Raw genomic sequence first — 21,781 nt, forward strand, 5'->3', positions numbered from 1 at the left:
CTAGCAATCTGGGTGGAAAGCATTCTGCCCTGGAATATTCTTTTGTTGAAATTGTCTAGAAGTTTGTGATCTTTACCTGGTAGGGAACTGGAATGAATACAAATCTTTGCTTTATTCATAGCAGATTCCACTATGACAGACTTGTGAGGCAGGTGAACTACACCAAAATAAGGAGACTGTTGGACTTGAAATTTGAGATCCAGCTTCCTAGACATGGTGTTTTTTTTCAATTTCATAAGCAGTACTCTGAGAATGTAATGAACTGGTAAAAGTGGCAGGTTCAGCTGGTATATTCAGAATCTTGCGTAGATTAAGGAGTTCTGTACGTGGATCTTTATCCTTTTGTATATGAATACGCAGTGCTGCTCTCAATTTTTCAACAAATTTGGATGAGGTGAATTCTTCCACATAAGAGTACTTTGGGAGATCTGGAAGAGAATCTGATGGTATTTCAGTAGATTTCTCATCTGATCCTAGGAGTATTGGCTCACTTAGCACTCCAATGACAAAGAAGGGGTAAAAAAAGAGGTTCCCTCTGGTTGAGGTTTCAGAGGAATGACCTGATCCTATTGCCTTCTATCTACTAGACTCCACTGCAATCAAATGTTGATGAAGAGTCCCTAATTTGAGGTTCTGATGATGAAAGCACACCTAGGAGGTGAGCTTGGGACTCCCATCTGTTGAATTGCCAAAACGAGAGTTGAAAAGAGGCTGGCGTGTTCCATCTGTCTCTCACAAGAGAGGTAAAAAAAATTCCTCATGAGCCCTGCAATTTGGTCATATGACTGCTATGTCCTCTGGCCTGGGATAGGTGGAGAGAGAACTTCTTCTGAGACTAGTACAGTTCTTATATTGTAATAAGTGGTTTATTCAAAGAGCGCGGGACTATTGAACAGACAATCTGCAGTTTCTAGGCAAATTCCTTCTGCTACCAATCTAGAGGGAGTTTGCATTTTAATTACTGGAGGAGGTAAGGGTAACCTGATATCTTCTCCCACAGATCTTGGATGACTAGTATATTGAGTGGACAATCATGCTGGGTCCCAGGAAGGAGAGGTGGAATGCTTGGACGATCTAGAGGACTGTACACACTTCTTGACATGCTATTCTGTTTGAAGCTCATGGATGGTCCAGTTACAACTTGGAGTGAAATATGCATGGAGTACATTGTGACTTGCACTGGGTTCACTGGTGCATCATGTCAAGAAAGCATTTGCATCAGAAGAGATATTATGCAGCATAGTAGTGCAGATTGAGTGCATCGGGGTACTCCATGAAGTTTTCAAGTAGCACATTTAAGACTAATCTGAGAAAATTCTTTTTCACTCAACGCACAAATAAGCTCTGGAATTTGTTGCCAGAAGATGTGGTTAGTGAGGTTAATGTAGCTGGGTTTAAAAAAAGGTTTGGATAAGTTCTTGGAGAAGTCCATTAACTGCTATTAATCAAGTTGAGTTAGGGACTGGCCTCTGCTATTACTGGCATCAGTAGCATGGGATCTTCTTGGTGTTTGGGTACTTGCCAGGTTTGGCCTCTGTTGGAAACAGGATGCTGGGCTTGATGGACCCTTGGTCTGACCCAGCATGGCAATTTCTTATATTCTTATCAGTACAGCTTGTATCAGTGCATCAGGTATAAGGGATGCATTGTGTACCAATTTCAGATGTGTTGATGCACCATGCTTCGAATGAGTCAATGCCTGTGTTGAAAGCGCCAAAGAGGGATGCGCTGATGGCACCAGTGTCAATGCACCTTGTTTGGAATGTATGTTCCTTCAATGCAGGTACAGACTATTTTATTTAATTAAATAAATCGACATTTCTAAGCAGTTTACAAACACTCACAATCATAAAAATACATTTAAAAAAACTATTAAAAATAATACCATAACAATAAAATAGATATAAAAACATAAAAGATAATAAAACAATCATAAAACATTTCCTTGCCTTTCTGTTTTTATGCCAACTAAAAAAGTCACATTGCCACCTTCTGCTTTAAAAAAAAAATTGGAAGATTAAAAACAAGATCATTGCCTTAAGTAAAAGCTTGTTGAAATATTGATGAGTTTTGACCAGCTTATGGAATTTTGATAGGGAACTCTAGTCTTTAATTTCTTTTGGCAGCATATTCCATAAGGATGGCCCCTGTACATCAAATAACCATTCAGGGGATTTATCCAGTCTAATTTGTTTGAAAGATAGTAAACAAACCCCGAGAGGCTGACCTAAGAGTCTGTGTAGGCTTGTAAAGCTTTAAAACTGCATTAAAAGTTGGAGAGACTAGACCATTCATACCTTTAAAGACAAGAAGTAAAATCAAATTTAATTTGTCATTTAATAGGCAACCAGTGCAAATCTACACGTGCCAGCTTAATTTGCTCTCAAATGGATCTTCTTGTGACTATATGAGCTGTAGAATTTTGCACAAACTGCAATGTATTTTGTGAAGCCCAGATACAAGGCATTGCAATAGTCAAGTGCAGAGAACGAGGGCATGTTTAACAATGCATAGTACCATTTTTGTTTCAATGCTTCATGGCTAGCTGAACTTGACCTTGCAGTTTCGACATGAGTGGATGGGGGAGTTTTAGAGCAATTTTGACTCAATGGTTTTCCCGAGGCAGCAGACAACACTGCACTGCAAGAGGAAGATCTACTGCAACTCCTGATTAATTTAAGTAGTTTTTCCATGCACAAGGTCCTGCAGAGCGGTGAGGCTGGGGACATCTATACGCAAGCTTCAGTGTTTCTGGTCATGATCCAGTCCCAGGAACTGATAGTAAGGTTCGTGGCCATAATTTTTCCATATGTGCAGCTCTTAAAACCTCTCACTGAAGTAGCTTTTTCCTTCTAGCCTGATATTGTGTATGAAAAAAAAAAATCACTCTCTTTCTTTTTTGGCAGCATTTATAAGTGCTTCTGTGGTGCTGCAGAAGCAGTGTGGCAAGGCAGAAAAGTTTCTGACCAAAAAGGTGAGTTTGAAGTGAAAAAACAGAGGCTAAGTACATGCCCCTGCTTTAACTCGGACAAAAAAATGGATTGAGGAGGTTCACGAGGCAACACCTGTGCAAAGCTCTATAGCTTGGAGACAAGTCTGTTTGGTGCTGCCACATGACATCATTCATATGTTCTGGCTAATTCAACCTGTTTATCGATGGAAACATTTATATATTGCTGAAGAAACCACAGGTTTTACTGAGAAGGGAAGTTTTCTTAAGGAAAAGGCTTTCATTCACCAAAAATATAAGTTACCAAAAGGCAAAATAGTTTTGGAATGGTTCAAGGACATTCTCTTCCAACAATACTAAAAAGTAAAAAACAAAACAAAACAAAACTGGAATGGAGGGTCCAGCAGTTGATGGAAAAGTCACTCCTGTCTGGAACGTTTTCCTATAAAGTTCTGAATTTATCATCTGAGCCAATACAAAGACCCATGTATGTGGTTTACTATGTCAACAGAAAAAGCACTAATATTAATTATTAAAATCAGCTCAATGCTCAATAATGGTAAGTGAATTTCACTTAATACCATAAAATAGGGATGGTCCAATGGCTCAATTGTAGTTCCCATGTGCTGCCTTTAAAATCATGTGGACTGAAAACATGGGCCCAGACTCTTGATTCTCAAGTCAGGGTTGCTGCAAAGACAATGTCTAGAGCTCTCAGGGAGGAAAAACGTTTTGTTGTTACTTCATAGCAACATCTACTGGCCATTACTAGAGTACATTTGTACAAGGCCTCAAAAAGGAGCTGCAGTCCATGTACTCTTTACTAAAGGACAATCACCATGATGCCTAGGAGGAGGGGGAGAGAATTAGGAGAGGGGGCATTAATTGGGAGAGAATATCTTAGTGACCTACTTATGAAGGGTTACAGCTGGAACCAGGCACTCATTGTGGCCAATTTTAGAAGCCTGGCGCACTCAAATCCTGGGATGCGTGTGGCTGGGTTGCGCGCACACGCTGAGTGCATTTTCAAAGCAGCCCAGCCACGCATGTATCTCCCGGTACGCGCGGAAGTGCCAGCCTTTTAAAAAAGGGGCAAGCTGGGGGCGAGGTCCAGGTGGGCAGTGCCATTAGGCAGGTTAAGTTCTAAAACAAAAACAATTCGGGTAGTTAGGTGGGGATTAGGGGTCAGGGAGGAGAGGGGGAAAGGGAGGAAGGATAAGTAGTGGGTTAAGGATGTTCTCTCCCAGTCCGCTCCTTTATTGGAGCCGATTGGTAAGGAAATGGGGATGGCCCGATCGCGTGCCATGCATTACAAAATAGCCCCCCTTGAGCACGCAAGTGGGCACCTGCATGCGCCGATATAAAATCGGCGCATTCCTTTTAAAGTTTACCTTAATATGAGCATCTGGAAGTTGCCAAACAAAATTAGAAATACCATAAAATGTTTAGCTAGGACATTTTAAAGGGTATCATCCTAATATTAGATTGCTAGTATGCTGTGACTAGGTAATGGTGTCCAAGACAATTAGCATTTGCTAATAGATGAACTGAATGGTAAGGACAATTATTTCATGACAAAGGCTGCTGTCAAAGGCACTACAGTCTAAAAAATGAAATTAAAAAAAAAATGTTTAATTTGTAATGCAATATGTGAATTGTTATGAACAGCTGAATGAATGGCAAGACTGAACAGGCTTCTGCCATGTTAATACCTGCTAAATCTGGTCCTGAGATTGGCCAAAGGAAACATTCTGCTTTTGATTATCAATTAATAAAGTGTAGGAAACTTTATGGGCATTAAAATTTGTAAATGTATTGCCAAATTAATATATAAGATGGTTAAAATAAAAGGGAGAAAAAAAAAGTATATATACAGTCTAATAGTAAAACAACTGAAAGAAGATTACAGTGCAGAAAGGAGTACAAGAACAATTCCCTGGTTCTGGAGATGGTGCACATTATTCCTCCACGGTCAATACATATGTGCATAATGAAATATTTTATTTCCCCCAAGTTAGAGTGCTAAGGTAAGACAAAAATGTATTAATCAAAACACCTATGTTATAGTTGCACATGTTTTACAAAGCAACAATTCCAATAAACTGGTTTATAGATTATTGGAAAATGTAAAATGGTTGCTGACTGCTACAGTAACTGTAAGACTAGAACCCAACTTGAGAACACCCTTTGGTACAAAATTGCTCTAAAAATTTCAGTTTAGGATTTTTTAAATTACAGATAATTACTGACTTCCATTTCAAATTTTTTTTGTTTTTTTAAGATTTTAAGGGCCATCTTCCTTTTCTAGAATCAAGTTCCAATCAGGATCTATCCTAACTTCATACCTCCTGTATTAAAAAGAAAGTTATACCCTTTCTGTACTATGTGAATTTAAAAAATACATGTAACAAGCAATATTAATTACAAATTTTTACTGTTAAGTCACTATTTTTGAATATCTTAAAAAAAACAACCCTCTATGGTTTCCCTGCACCTCTGGGAGCATTCATGTTAGCAAGATTCCTAGATGACTTCATGATGGCTTTCTGAACATCACACTCACCACACAAACTAACCAGTACTCATTCTATGTGAAGTGATTTGTGACCCTATCATAAGAGTTATCACCACTGGTTTTGGGGAATTATGAAAAAACGTAATTTTTAAAACAAATGACTTGCTAGTAAAATACTGGTAAAATTCCTGAGTTGGTGAGATTTTCAGAAATACAAGAAATGATCAATACCACGAAGACCAATTTTTGTCCACTAAACAATTATTTCAATACCCCTTTTAAATGTCTCAGAGCTGAATTAGCAAGTTATTATGTTCAATTGTAAATTTCTCTATCCAAAAAGGCTATGTTCCTGCCACTTTAAGATCAGCTACAGTGAAACCTTTTTAAAATAAAAAGGAAATTTAGATGAGATAGGTAATTATTGCCCAATTTCTAATTTACCATTTGTGGCAAAACTACTTGAGAAAACTGTATTGAAACAGCTACAACATTTTATGGATGAAAACGCTGTATTAGATGATTACCAATATGGTTTCCTTGCAAACACCACAAACTTTGCTACTCTCTTTATCTGCTATCTTCCAATATGGATTTGATTATGGGATTTTCTTCCTAGCATTATTTGATTTAACCGTGGCTTTTAATACCATCGATCAAAAATACTGGTTGAACGCCTGAGCGACACATATTGGTATTACAATTTTACAATGATTTACTTCTTTTTACATGGTAGAACCCAGTGTATAGAACTTCCTGGACAGAGATCAGATGCTTTTAGCTTAAATACAGGTGTTCCACAGGGATCAGCCCATTCAGCCTATTTCATATATACATTTCGCCCATCTGTCGTGAATTGGCTGAATTAGATGTTGGATATCGTATCTACGAGGATGATACCTAATTTTTGGTTCAGATTTAAAATTATTTTAAAGAGTCCCTGGATAGAGTTTCCAAATGTCTGACTACAATAAAAGTAGTACAAGCTTTTACTCAATATAAGTAAAAATACATTTTTTACATAGCTAGGTATTCAATGTAAGATGTCTCCAGTAGTATGACAGTGAAAGGGGCACAGATCCCAATTGGTGCTCAGGCTCGTAACCTTGGAGTTACTATGGATTTTTCCTGTCTTTGGAGCCTCATATCAAGTTGTAAAAGGTACTTATTACAAGTTTCATATACTATGTAGATTCCACCCTCATGCTAACAAAAATGATCTAAAACTGTAGTATATGCTTTGGTAACATCTTCCTTAGACAATTGCAATGCCTTGCATCTTGGCTTTCCTAAGAACTACCATTAGAGCACGCCGATATGTTCAGAATTCAGCCACTAGAATTGTATCTGGGACACCAATTCACCAACACATTACCTTAATTTTAATGGATGATCATTGGTTATCAGTTAATTGGCAGATCAAGCTCAAGATTCTGATGATGGTTTTTAAAGGTCTTAATGTCTTGGAACCTTCCAGTTTTAATGCTTCCCTCAAAATACCATCTGAGCCCTTAAGATCAGCTTCACAAAGTCTTTTCAAAGTTCCTTCACACAGAGCAGACTGAATGAATTTTGTGAATAGTTATTTTATGTTCAAGGTTCTGAATTGTGGAACTGCATGCCAAGCCCCTTAAAAGCAGATCACTCACTTTTAAAATTTAGGAAGATGGTTAAGTGTTTCCTGTTTCAACAAGCTTTTAACTAATATTTTTGGGCATATGTTTTGGGTTTTTTTTTTTTTTTTTTAATGGGCATAAGGTAGTTGCAAATTTTAAATTCATAGCTTGTTGAATCGGATTTTATGACTTGGCAGATGAGCTTTACTGGCTGGGAACTAATGGTTTAAAACTGGACTTGCAGAGATTGAGTTTTTTTTCATATTAAATATGTATTTTTAATGATTTTATATGATTTAATGTTTCATATGTACATCTATTCTTTGTTTTAATGATTATATGCTTTATGTTTTTCACTGATTTTATGAATGAATTTGGAAATTGCTTAGAAGTTCTGATAAATTTTGAATAAATAAGGTATTGCTTCTTTATATGTTTGAAATTATGTACTGTGCACAGAAGTACAGCTTTCTTTTAAAGCAGATGAGTGAGGAAAGCTTACACATGGGTATCACAAAATCATAATACTGTGACTCGCAGATTTTTTCCATTATTTATTTTTTTAGATTTTGCTCACGCCTATTCATTGGTAGCTAACGTGAGTTAAATTCAGGTACTATAGGTATTTTTCTGTCCCCAGAATGCTTACAATCTAAGATGTCGATGCAATTACGCGTTAAAGTGCACTGAAATTCAGTGCACTGTTTAACGCACATGCTAATGCACTGGGAGTTAAAATGCTTACAAACTAGAAAAGGCATGCAATAAAATGGCTTAGTGAACAGCAATGGTCAAGTATAAATTACAACACATGGGTAATTTACAGGTATTGTTCATACATGATTAATTATACAACATATACCTGTTTCTATTTTCAACAATATTTATTCTTTTATTACAAACATAATTACAAAACATTTATAATTTATATTCATACACCACATTCATCCTACAACAATACAATAATACTTATTGCACATATCCCTATAATCTTAAAATATAATGTTCATTACATTTTTATTTATTACATACCCACAACTCTGTTATGTCAATCTTCCCTATCTGATTTCTCTGCATATACCCTGTTATACAAAGTTCCCACCATACTTCTGAAAAAACTCCCGACAAGAGACTCTTGTTTCACCCGATGATTTGCTCAGGGGATCACTACAACACGATTACTTTTTTTCTTTCCACTTTAGGGAACATTAAAATCAATTGGTAAACTTATGTTGTTCTTATTGCATACAGGGAACATCCAATTCTACTTCTTGTTTAAATCAACCTATTCTTTTCAACATAAACCAACTAATCATACTCCTTTAAACATATTTAGCAATCCATACTTATATCAATGTTCACTTACCAAGGACATAATTTACCCAGTCACCACTACCTATTTATGATGTTCCTACAATATGTTTCAAAAACTTTTTTTTAAAAAAAAAAACAAAACACATCTCATATAACAAATCACACTCACCTCTTTTACCTTCAAATATCTTTTCTTACTTCCATTTCAGCTTTTCCTTTATATGATTTTAACAAACAGCTATTTATTTCCTGAAATCTTCCATCAACAAACCACTGTTCCGTCAGTTATAATGGTTCTCCACACCAACACTATAACTATTCAAAGAACATATGTACAACCACATTTACCATCAATAAATACCTTTATCTCATAATTTTTCTTTTTCTTTTCAAGATGTATATACTAACCTTAATGATCTCTACACGGGTTACCAACCAACTCCGCTTTCAATACTGCCTCTTTTTAAATTTCCCCGCGGTTCCGTCAGTTGTAATAATTTTCTACATGGGTGACGTATGAAATGGGAGTTACCATGGGAAGATTTAAAAAGAGAAAGGAAGTATTGAATGCGCAGCCGCGATGTTGTGGAAAGGTGACAGCAGTTGAGCAGGTTTGGAAACTTGTGTAGAAATTAAGGTTGGTATATATATTTTGAAAAGTGAGAGAACGTTCCAGCTGGTCACTAGGTGTATTTATTAATTATATATATGGTGTTATATATCTTTCTCTGCATGGATATAGTGTTGGTGTGGAAAATTATTACAACTGACGGAACCGCGGGGAGATTTAAAAAGAGAAAGGCAGTATTGAGAGTGGAGTTGATTGGTAACCCGTGTAGAGATCATTAAGGTTAGTATATACACATCTTGAAAATAAAAATAAAAATGAGAGTAATTATGAGATAAAGGTATTTATTGATGGTAAATGTGGTTGTACATATGTTCTTTGAATAGTTATAGTGTTGGGGTGGAGAACCATAACTGACGGAACCATGGTTTGTCGATGGAAGATTTCAGGAAATAAACAGCTGTTTGTTAAAATCGTATAAAGGAAAAGCTGAAATGGATGTAAGAAAAGATATCTGAAGGTAAAAGAGGTGAGTGTGATTTGTTATATGGTAATATGCGTTTTTAAAAAAAAAAGTTTTTGAAACATATTGTAAGAACATCATAAATAGGTAGTGGTGACTGAATAAATTATGTCCTTGGTAAATGAACATTGATATAAGTATGGATTGCTAAATATGTTTAAAGGAGTATAATAATGATTAGTTTATGTTGAAAAGAATAGGTTGATGAAGATCGTAGATTTAAACAAGAAGTAGAATTGGATGTTCCCTGTATGCAATAAGAACAACATAAGTTTACCAATTGATTGTATGTTCCCTAAAGTGGAAAGAAAAAAGTAATCGTGTTGTAGTGATCCCCTGAGCAAATCATCAGGTGAAACAAGAGTCTCTTGTCGGGAGTTTTTTCAGAAGTATGAGGAAATAATTTTTGGTGGGAACTTTGTATAACAAGGTATATACAGAGAAATCAGATAGGGAAGATTTTGACATAACAGTTGTGGGTATGTAGTAAATAAAAATGTAATGAACATTGTATTTTAAGATTATAGGGATATGTGCAATAACTATTATTGTATTATATTGTTATTGTAGGATGAATGTGGTATGAGTGAATATAAATTATATGTTTGTAATAAAAGAAAAAATATTGTTGAAAATAGAAACAGGTATATATTGTATAAATAGGGGGTAATTTTCAAAAGGAGTTACACATGTAAATGTAACTACTATTGTAGCAATTTTCAAAAGCCATTTACTGGAGTAAAGTGCACTTACACAAGTAAATCCTATGGACAATTCAATAGTATATATTGTAGCAATTTTCGAAAGCCCACTTACTCAAGTAAAGTGCATTTACTGGAGTAAAACCCTGTTTTACTCCAGTAAATGCTTTTTAAAATCAGGCCCTTAGTGAACAGCAAAACATATGCACAGAGAATAGTTTATGTGCATAAATCATGTTTTTTGCACAGAAAATGATATACGCACACAAAATGATTTCTGTGCAGAAAACTTTTTGTGCTCATAAATCATATGGAAGGGTACAAAACGTGTTTTATTCCATCTTAGACCAGGAGGACAAATTTCCAGCATTAAGCCAGCAGGAGTTAAAACAGTACACTACACTGTATTGGGGGTAATAGCCAACACCTTCATTTTCATGGGATTTCCTTGAGAGGGGGCTAAGCAGCGCATCCAGTTCTACACACACACACACACACACATATATATATATATATACATTTTGTGCGCATAATTTCTTGGTGCACTGGGAAGTAAAGTTTGCGCACAAAAAACATGCTCAGCACACCTTATTACAGCAGGCACTAAAAGTCTGTACCCGAGGCAGTGAAGGGGGAAGTGACTTGCCAAAGGTCACAAGTAGCATCAGCAGGATTTGAACCCTGGGTTCCATGGTTCACACTCTGCTGCTCTAACCTCCTCTTAATTAGCTGTAAATGATGAAACTAAACTTGGTGGCCAGACTCTTTCCTGCAGCAAATATGCCGGCCTCCGGCTACCACTGCTGCTGAGCTCTTATAAAGAACGCAAGCTCTATCCTGAACCTCTGGCCCAGAATACAAATGCAAGTTTTCAAACAGGTACAGTAAAGAATGAGGTGGGTAAGATGAGGAAGGCTCAGCGAGAGGTAACAATGCAGCACACAAACTGCCAAGCTGCCTAACCCAGACTGCTCCGCTGCTGTCAGGCTCAATCAGTAATCCCTTACAGGGACCAAGCTGAGGGAGTGCCTGGCAGCTCTCTCCCTCCAAGTCCCAGCAGGAGTGGAGGGAGGGAGCCCTTCTCCCTGCTTCCCACTGCTGTGCTGGCACAGCAATCGGGGCTGGATTTATTTTCATCTAGGTTAAATTTAGCTGAATAAAAAGGAGGGGGCGGGGAGGAAGCAATCTGGAGGTATGAACTAAATTTATGTGGGTAGCATTTATAGTCAGGTGGGGGATCCCCCTTATAAGGTGGGTAGTGTGTGTGTGAGGGGAAGGGTGGGGGAGAGCAGAGGTTGCATTTATTTTACTCATTTTCCCTGTTTTTAAGACTTGCTTTGTTCTCCTCTGCCTCAGTTTTTTCTTCTTCCTTCCCTTCAGCTCCATCTTCTTGCTGTCAACTATTCCCAGCCTTTACCTCAGTTCTCTTTGGGTCCAGGGCAGCCACAGCAACTGCATCTCTTTTCAGGAACAGGATGGCTAAAGCAGTGACAGCCCTATCTCTCTGGGCCAGGCAGATCACAGCAATGGTAGCTCTGTGGTTGCCCAGCACTAGAAACCAATTTTTTGGCACCCAAGATTTTTCCAGCCCTGGCACCATATCATCTATACTTCCCTATTTAAAATCCTAGCTCAGTCTTTCAGATAATAGAAGGACTAGGGGGCACTCCATGAAGTCAGCATGTGGCACATTTAAAACTAATTGGAGAAAGTTCTTATTCACTCAATGCACAATTAAACTCTGGAATTTGTTGCCAGAAGATGTGGTTAGTGCAGTTAGTGTAGCTGGGTTTAAAAAGGTTTTGGATAAGTTCTTCGGGAAGTCCATTACCTGCTATTAAGTTGACTTAGAAAATAGCCACTGCTATTACTAGCAACAGTAACATGGAATAGACTTAGTTTTTGGGTACTTGCCAGGTTCTTATGGCCTGCATTGGCCACTGATGGAAACAGGATGCTGGACCCTTGGTCTGACCCAGTATGGCATGTTCTTATATGTCTTGTATAAACTTGTTAAGTTTCTTTTTCTATATATGGTCAGATTGCAAAAGAGGATAAGTGTGCATTGTTATGCTAGAACAGGACATAGGACAATTTCTTAAACAAAAAAAACCACACACACCAAACAGCACTGACTTGTACAAGGCAGGATAGCTGGTCATCCTAAGTAAGACATTGTGGAGGAAAGAGGGTAGAGAAAAATAATGGAAGGAGAGAAATGGAGGGAGAGAGATGATAGCAAACAGTAAAACACACAGATGAAGCTTTAAAAAAAAAAAAAAAAAAAAGGATGAATCTATAAACAGGCCACGTAGAAAACAGCAGACAGATTAAAAAAAAAATCATTCAGTGCCATTTTAAATTTGTAACATTTGTTCAACAGCAATACATTTTGTGTAGCAATGCTTGACACAAATCCCCTCCCCCCCCAAAACAAATATTCCCTGATTGTGTTACGATTCTGGCTGCTATGCAGTCTCCTTAACACCAAAGGCCCGCCATGAGCACTCCCCCCTGTCTGACCCAGCTTTCCTTGCCTGCCTGCCCTATTCCCATACTTTGGGCTTCCTGCTCTAGCCACCTGTTTCTTCCCTTACTCTGTGGCCTATGGGCCTTCTGGGTTGCTTGCTTGGTAGCCTTTGGACCTTCTGATTCCCCTCTTGCCCTGCTCCATGGCCTACGGGCCTTTCTGGTTCCCTCCTTGCCCAGCAGCCTATCCTAGCCTTCTCGTCCCACTGCCCATCCTTCCTGGTCTCCCCCCTGAGGCTAGACATCTTGCTCTGCTTTCTTACCCCTGCCTTTCCCTTCTGCCTTCTCTTGCCTCACTTCTTTGGGCATTCAGTTTTTTATGTTCGGTGTAGTCCTTGTCCTGGTTTGCCCTGTCTTGTCATAATCTGTTTTCTTAGTTCCAGTTCCTTTCTTCCAGTACCACGCTTACCTGCATTCTGCTCTGGTTACACCCTATCCTGCACCCAGTTCCAATGCTCTCTAGCTTCAAGCTTACCCGCACCCACTTCCACACATACCCACATCCTGTTCCAGTGGTTCCTGAAGTTCACTCTTACCTCCATGTACCTCTGTTTGCTCCAGAGAGACTCAGCCCAACCTGCACCTCTGTTTGCTCCAGAGAGACTCAGCCCAACCTACACCTCGCTCCAGAGAGACTCAGCCCAACCTGCACCTCGCACCAGAGACTCTCAGCCCAACCTGCACCTCTGTTTGCTCCAGAGAGACTCAGCCCAACCTGCACCTCGCACCAGAGAGACTCAGCCCAACTTGCACCTCGCACCAGAGAGACTCAGCCCAACCTGCACCTCGCACCAGAGACTCTCAAGCCCAACCTGCACCTCGCACCAGAGACTCTCAACCCAACCTGCACCTCGCTCCAAAGACTCAGCCCAACCTCAATGGACCACTCGCACTTGCTCTAGTCCTTCCATCCCATGCCACTCCTGGAGGTGGCGTTCACTTCATCCCGCTACAGCCAAAATTCCTACAGTCTGGGGAATTACTTATTTGCAGAGTAGGAGATTTAAATGTGGTACAACTTGTCTTTTCCCTTAACTAGAACTAGATCTTGTAATACCCATACACTGCAATTTAGAGAAAGGCTATTAAAAATGCCTCTATTCTGAATAGCCTACCAAATTTCACTCATGAAATAGGCACAAGTAACTCAGATTCTAACAGAAACCTCTATTTCATTAAAAATGAAATACTCTAATATCAAATAAATGTATGACTTATTTGGAATACAACTGATTTTTCTCACTTCTATGAGCAACTGTACTCCCCATAGGTTCCTGTAGCCAAGTTATATAGTATCCTTTTCTGTAATTTATTTTAGTTTTTAGTAGTAAGGTGCATCATTTTCCATCTTCTTGATTTATAGGTCTTTGCAATATGCAGTTGATAAACTAAGACAGGGCCAGATGTACCAAATGTTTTTCCCCCCAGACATAAATTGGTGAAAATCTGGCCCTATAAAGAGGAAACAAATATTCAATTACTTTATGTAGCATCTCCTGCATAAATTCTGACAGAGCAGAAAGGGAGCATACACAAGGACAGAAGCAGTCAAAAGACCAACTTCTGAAGCAAATCCATTTATTATGAATATCTCAGTTTGTTCTAGGTATAAGTGTACCAATACTCTTTGAGAAAACCTGGTTATAAAATAGGCTCAAGTGTCAAAATTTTTCAACTGAGTGCTCACAATAAACTTCACCATTGGCAGGGCCCGTTTTCTGCAATACTTTTGTAAATGGTGCAGAACTGGGCCTGTGTGGTAGAACCACAGAACACCGACCTCTTTAGTTTGCAACCTGATGGACATACTTTTCCTATGCTGCCACAGTGGAAGCTTCTGCTTGTTGTCATTGTTCTTTCTTGGGTGGGATGGGGAAGGAGGTAGTTTGTCATGATATTAATTCAAATCTATTTGCATCAGTGGAATGCCTTTTTGGTTAAGGGGGGCCTCCCAAGTCAACAAAGCTCTGCTCCCACTTCTCTCTCTATTTGTTCCCCTTTCCCATACCTACATCTAACCTCCCCCCCCCCCCCCCCAAACTAGGCTCGGAGTGTTATCAGCAGCAGTTACAAATCTCCCATTCCCTCAAGGCAGCCTCCCCTTTAGTCCTCCAAATTATAAGACTGTCCTGGAAAATGAACAGGAAGGAGGAAAGAAAGGTTAAAGGAAGGGAAGTGGGAGAGAGGAGACTAAGTAAGGAACAGCTAAAGGGAGATGAGATGTTAGAGGGAAAGGGATGGACACTGAAGGGCACGAGAGACTGGTGAGGGAACAGAGGAGAGGAGATAGGAGGAGGGGAGGCAAGAAGAAAAATATAGTATCATTGGGAATAGGAAAGATTGGAAGAGGGTAAGGTCAGAAGAAAGACAAAAGGAAAATGGCAAAAGGCATGGGTGTAAAATTGCATGCAAATGTGTAACAATGGCTGGAGAATTTAAAAAAAATAGTGCAGCAGAATTTTCAGATCCTTGCTGCAGAATCTCAACTTCTGTAGGTAGGATTTTGACTATAGACTTATCTAATTCCAGAATATCTGAGCATATTAGAATTGTATACTGGATTGTAACTGCTGAACTTTATTTGCTGCTAGCTGCTATGAGTAGTACATCAATTGAAATTCTGTTGTCTATTTTGTAAGCAGCACTTCATAATAGAGACTCAAGTGCACAGTTACATTTCATACAATAAGCCCTGGAGAACTTTACTTATTTAAAAATTGGACTAAATAAAAAATTGATCTTGGATATTATATTACAAACCAAAATAATGAGTTTTCCCCCCCATCATCTCCACTGCAGTTCTTACCACTACTACATAAGTAAATACTGCTTCCCTGGGAAATATCTGATTTATAGTTTAATCATCTAATGACAGGATAGAGGCATATAACAGTTTGCACACAATAAGAAGGTCAGAAAAAAAAAGTTGGATTTAAAAGACAAAAAAAGGCTCTTACCATTTTCTGCAAGTGGAGCCAAAACCTCAAAAATCATTTCTTTTTTTTCATGTTCTGTCTGCTTTTTGAATAATTTTACAAGTTCTTCAGCAATGTTTGTGGAAGCAAACTGCTCTTTACTTGATTCTGTGAAAAAAAGGAAAAATTAAAAAATTAAATAAATAATGGGAAAGGACAATTAGTAACCTGCAACTGTTGATCTGTGAAGGCAGTATCTTCTGTTGAGTCATACTGATGGGTCATGGAAGTTAGTCCCACCCAAGGTCAGAGCTGTAGAACCTGGAACTCTGCTGAACTTGAGGCTTAGCACCATAGACTCCCACCTATTTGGGAAATTTTTAAAATGGGGCTCTTATTTTCAAGGATCATCTATTTAGAACACCAAAACTGTCTGGCAACTTGCCTACCTGGTGCAAAGATGGCAGATCTCATGTGTCACCTACATAGGATTTTAGACAGTGCTGGAGATGAGCCGGCTGACATGGTACGTGTGTGCACCAACATAGGAAACTGTGGGAGGGAGGTTCTGGAAGCCAAATTTAGGCTTTTAGGTAGAAAGCTGAAATCCAGAACCTCCAGGGTAGCATTCTCTGAAATGTTCCCTGTTCCATGTGCAGGTCCCCAGAGGCAGGCAGAGCTCCACTGTCTCAATGCGTGGATGAGACGATGGTGCAAGGAAAAAGGATTGTTTTGTATGGAACTAGGCAACCTTTTGGGGAAGGGGGGAGTTTTTCCAAAGGGATGGGCTCCACTTTAACCAGGGTGGAACCAGGCTGTTGGCACTAACTTTTAAAAAGAAGATAGTGGCTTTTAAACTAGAAAAAATAGGAAAGCAGACAGTTGCTCAGCAATACATGGTTAGGAGGGAGGTATCTTTGATGGATACTAATGAAGCAGGAGAGCTGGATATCCCAGTAGAGAGGTTCCATTAAAAGCAAAATAGTCCATGTGCCTAAAAGTATAGAATCACCAGAACTAAAATATTCCAAATTATCCCTGACAACTGAAAACCAGGTTAATACAAACAAAACACACACGTTGAAACATCTATATGCCAATGCTAGATGTCTACTAAGAAGATGGGAAAGAGCGAGTGTATAGCAGTGAATGATGAGATAGACAATTGGCACCTCAGAAACATGGTGGAAGGAGAATAATCAATGGAATAATGATATACTTGGGTACAAATTATATTGCAATGATAGGGAGGTGAAACTTGGTGGGGGAAATGGCGCTTTAAGTCCGGGATGGCCATAAAGACTCTGCAAGAGACTAAATGCACAAAAGAATCTTTATGGGTAGAAATCTCTTATGTGTTGGGGAAGAATATATTGATAGGAGATACTACCATACACTTGGTCAAAATGATAAGATGGCACATCCTATTAGGTGAACTAAGCTGTCGCCTCAGGTGTCAACCATTAGGGGGCGCTGAAGGGCAGCCATGTGGGGCCACAAGTGGAGCCTATCCTGCTCATGACAAAGAGGAGTAGAGATTAAGTGGGCTGTGAGCAGTGCCCATCCTGCTCGTGAACCAGAGAAGCACACACTCGGCAGGTGCGAATGAGGTACGAGTCAGGTCTGAGACTGGGAGGGCAGCATGATTGGGGGGGGGGGGGGGGGGGGGTGCGCAAGTCAGAAGGTTCATCTAGGCTACCTAATAAGCTTGCGCTGGACCTGGATGGACAATGAAATGCTAAGAGAAATTAGGGAGGTTAACCAAATTGCTATTGCAGTAATAATGGGAGATTTCAATTAATGGATGGAATAAATGATAGCTTTATGGAGCAATTGGTTCAGGAACAGATGAGAGAGTGAGCTATTTTCGATTTAATTCTTAGGGGAGCACAGGATTTGGTGAGAGAGGTAACGGTGGTTGGGCCGCTTGGCAATATTGATCATAATCAAAATTGAATTAAAGATTGGTATGGGGACAATAAGTAAATCCACAGTTCTAGCACTAAACTTTCAAAAGGGAAACTTTGATATGAGAAAAATAGAAAAAACTGAAAGGTGCAGCTACAAAGGTTAAGGAGTGTACAACAGGCCTGGCCACTGTTAAAAAATACCAGCTTAGAAGTCCAGTCCAGATGTATTCCATGCATCAGCATTAAGAAAGGTGGCAGGAAGGCCATACGATTGTCGGTATGGTTAAAAGGTGAGGTGAAAGAGGCTATTTTACCCAAAAGATCTTCCTTCAAAAATTGGAAGAAAGATCCATCTGATGAAGATAGGAAAAAGCATAAGCACTGGCAAGTTAAATGTAAAACATTGATAAGACATGCTAAGAGAATTTGAAAAGAAGCTGGCCATAGAGGCAAGAACTCAAAAACTTAAAAAAAAAAAAAAAATCTGAAGCAGGAAGCCTGCAAGGGAGTCTGTTGGACCATTGAAGAGTAGTAAAATACCTGAACTGGATGGCACACACCCCAGGGTTCTGAAAGAACTCAAAAATAAAATTTCAGACCTATTACAACAGCATATAAATAAACAAATAAATAGATGGAGTCACAGTGATATAGGCCGATGCAATATAGTATGCTTGGCTTAGCACATGGCTTTGGATGTGTGTCCAAAACCCCTTATGCAATAAGGGGATTAGCTCGTCCAAACCAGTGCGTAGTTAATAGTGCTTATCACATGTAAATTCATGTTGATAAGGCTGCTAGCTATCACCCAGATGCAAAAAACTGCAGCGCAGCCATAGCACCCATTCTAATGCTGCAAATTTAACACCTGCCCGGGAGCAGGCAATAAAGCATGCATACTCAAGGGCTGATAAAAAAACATCCTGTCTGTGATTCCTCCTATTAGTATCCTAGCGATACTAAATAGGAGCAACCACACAGGTCGATACTCTAAGGCCGCGGTAGAAAGAGTGCGGCAGTGCCGGGCGCACCCTCGTTCCCTGCACGCACAGTTCTCTTCACATACCACTCGATACTCTATTCAAATTGCTTGCAAATGCAAGCCGCGTCCAACCCGTGCTCAACGCGCATCCATGAAGCGAAACCCCTTTTACTGTATAGGCGGTGTATTCAGCGCCTATACAGTATCCTGGGGTAGGCTGGTACCTGTCATTTCAAATGTCATTTCAAGTGTCATTTGAAATGACAGGTACCAGGAAGTGGATGGTTCCCCCCCTCCCAAAGCAAGGCGCAGGGCGAAAATTAAAACAAAAGGGAATAAAGTGTAAAAAAAAAAAGTAAACTTACTGGCGGGAGTCGGCGGGCGCGCGTTCGATCAGGCGGCGGCGGGAGCCGGCGGGTGGGTGGGCGCCCATTCATCCAGGCGGCGGCGGCAGCAAGGGTTACACTCACTCACTCACACACCACACACACACACACTCAGCAGCCAGGCTGCAAATCCAAACAGCCCCTTCCCCAACTATGCCTTCCCCCCTCCCTCCCTCCCTCCCGAGTACAGAAATAGAGATTCATGCAGCCCTTCCCCCACCGACACATGCACGCCCCCCCCCCCCACCGAAGAGAGAGAGCCAAATTGGCAGGCGGTAGCTGTTTGCCAACACGACCTGGCTGCGCACAAGCGCTGGCTTCTTCAGGGGGAGGTTATGTTTGGCACACACCCCCCCCCCCTTGCCCCCTTGAAGCTCGCACCTGCTAGACGTCCTCAGCTGTGCCCTCTTGCACAGCGGCGCTGCTCGGCGCCCTTTTCCTCCCACTATTTTGCAGGAGACGAGGCTGGCTACGATTCCAGCTCGTGTCAGGTCCTTGGTTCCCTCCGGTAAGGGACAGATTCTGAACTAACCCCGGATCGATCGGCTCTCGCTAACTTCTTGGGTCGCAGAGGGAGGGAGGGAGAGAGGAGGAGGAGGAGGAGGAGGAGAAGGAGGGTGGGGGGGGGCGGAGTCCGTGGGCCGTTCATCCAGGCGGCCGCGGGAGCGCGTTCGATCCAGGTGGCGGCGGGAGGGTGGGCGCGCGTTTATCCGGGAGCCGGCGGGCGGGTGGGCGTGCATTCATCCACATGGCGGCGGGAGCGCGTTCGATCCAGGCAGCGGCGGGAGGGTGGGCGCGCGTTTATCCGGGAGCCGGCGGGCGGGTGGGCGCTCGTTCGATCCAGGTGGCGGCGGGAGGCTGGGCGCGCGTTTATCCGGGAGCCGGCGGGCGGGTGAGCGTGCATTCATGCAGGCGGAGGGAGCCGGCGGCGAAAGCGGCCTCCGGCAGCCCCCGCCGGCAGTGAATGAATGCGCGCCTGTGCGACCCGTTCGATTTCGACGCTCAAGGTGTGACATCACGACACTTGACGTCGCCTTGAGCGCCGAAATTGCAGGGGTCGCACAGGCGCGCATTCATTCACTGCCAGCGGGGGCTGCCGGAGGCCGCTTTCGCCGTCGGCTCCCTCCACCTGGATGAATGCACGCCCACCCGCCCGCCGGCTCCCGGATAAACGCGCGCCCAGCCTCCCGCCGCCACCTGGATCGAACGCGCGCCCGCCGGCTCCCGCCTCGATGACTGCCCGTGTGGAGATGGGAGATTCGGAAAGTGACAAGGTGTGTGTGTATATATATATATATATATATATATATAAAAATAAACAACTTTAGTAATTTTTTTTGTAAGCCGCTGTCAGCTCCCATACGGAACATGCGGGATGAAATAATTTTTTAAAGCAAATAACTAATGCAATCGGAGTTCCGTGCAGCATCGTTCATGCAAAAAGAAGGGCTGAATGCAGTTTGAAAGCGGGTTAGTATATATGGAGGTCGTCCATGGTGCAGGACTAACACCAGGTAGAGGGTAGGCGGTAAACTAACAGGCTAAGGACGCGGCAAAATAGCGGGTTACAAAGGAGATAATCGGAGCGCGTGTCACAGTATCGGGAGGGAATAGCTAATTCCTTCACTAAATAGCTAATTCCTTCCTTTACATATGATATACATGCTGGGTGCGGAAAGGGTTATGCGTTGGTTTCAAGAAGCGCTAAGGACGAGTGAAACTGGAGACTGTATCGCAGGATCGCTTTACGCGTCCCAATTGTGCGCCCACAGCGAGTTGCAGACGAAGAATCTCCAACCGCACTTTACAGTATTGACCTGACAGAAAGCAGAATTATGTCCCTCTCAAGGACTTAACCAAAAAAAAAAATCCTGTGGTTTCTCATATGAGGAACCACAGAAAGCAGCATCCCCAAGGTCTGTTCAACTGGAACCCCTGCCGGCAGTGAGTGAAGGAGTGAATATATTAAGTGTTGGGCACTTGATATTAATCTATTCACTCCTCCTCTTCCTGCCAATTGGTCCATTCACTGTCACATCAGTAAAAGGACCAATCCCCTTTCAGAAGCCTGACCTGAAACAAGTCTGTCGGTGGTGGGGGAGGGAGCTCTGGCCAGGCTGTTCTAGATGCACAGCCACTTCTCCTGGGTGCCTGATGCAGAGCGCTAGGGACGCACACATTACCCACTGCACGTCCCCTTTTAGTGCGGCAGCTCTTTTGCCTATTGCATTGAGCGCCCAGGACAGGTGGATGTGCGCGTGTTCAAAAAAAATGTGCGTCCAGTTTGGACGCATGTTTTTTTATGCACTGATATTGCATCGGCCTGATGGTGTTTAATTACCTGCAAAATGACTCAAAAACAAAGTTTGAAAAGTCTCAAAAAGACATTCTGACATTAAAAATGGACCCAAGTTGGACAAAAATTAAGTTTCTGAATGACTTCACAGAAGATATTTAAATGTAAGAGATTATACTAAATTCCAGAATGCTAGAGAGAAAGGGTTTAGTGCCAAACTTTCTCAAGCATAGCTTAAGAAGATCTTTTAGCTGAAACCACTAAAACTGAATATTCCCTTTAGGGTTCATAATTTGCTGTCATCTCTCATCATGCAATCCTAGATGAGTGTCATGTTTTTAAACAGAGTGGAGGGGATGTGAAACATTTCATTAAAAAAAAAAAAATCCAAACAAAAAAACCAAACTTACAGACCTATATAATTAAAGTAGAGCATATGTTCTAATATCTCTACAAAACCATTGTGCATGTAGAATCAGAAGCAGCCAGATTTTCACTATCCAGTGTCAAAGAGGACAACTCTGAATGCCATTTATAGGGGTAAATAGCGATTTACGTGTGTAAATAGTCTGAAAG

At 41.0% G+C, this 21,781-nt stretch overlaps 1 protein-coding gene across 7 annotated transcripts in view; it reads right to left on the reverse strand.

Moving 5' to 3' along the window:
- The window catches only part of RAP1GDS1 (Rap1 GTPase-GDP dissociation stimulator 1), a 225,233-nt gene that overhangs the window by 61,827 nt on the left and 141,625 nt on the right, over window positions 1-21,781 (reverse strand). For all 7 annotated transcript variants that reach the window (XM_029597452.1, XM_029597458.1, XM_029597461.1 and 4 more), the window contains one exon: window positions 15,674-15,799. In XM_029597452.1, coding sequence (XP_029453312.1) covers window positions 15,674-15,799 — 126 coding nt within the window. The remainder of the gene's footprint in view (window positions 1-15,673; window positions 15,800-21,781) is intronic.

This window comes from Rhinatrema bivittatum, chromosome 1, assembly GCF_901001135.1.
Source record: "Rhinatrema bivittatum chromosome 1, aRhiBiv1.1, whole genome shotgun sequence".
In the NCBI taxonomy this organism is placed as follows: domain Eukaryota; kingdom Metazoa; phylum Chordata; class Amphibia; order Gymnophiona; family Rhinatrematidae; genus Rhinatrema; species Rhinatrema bivittatum.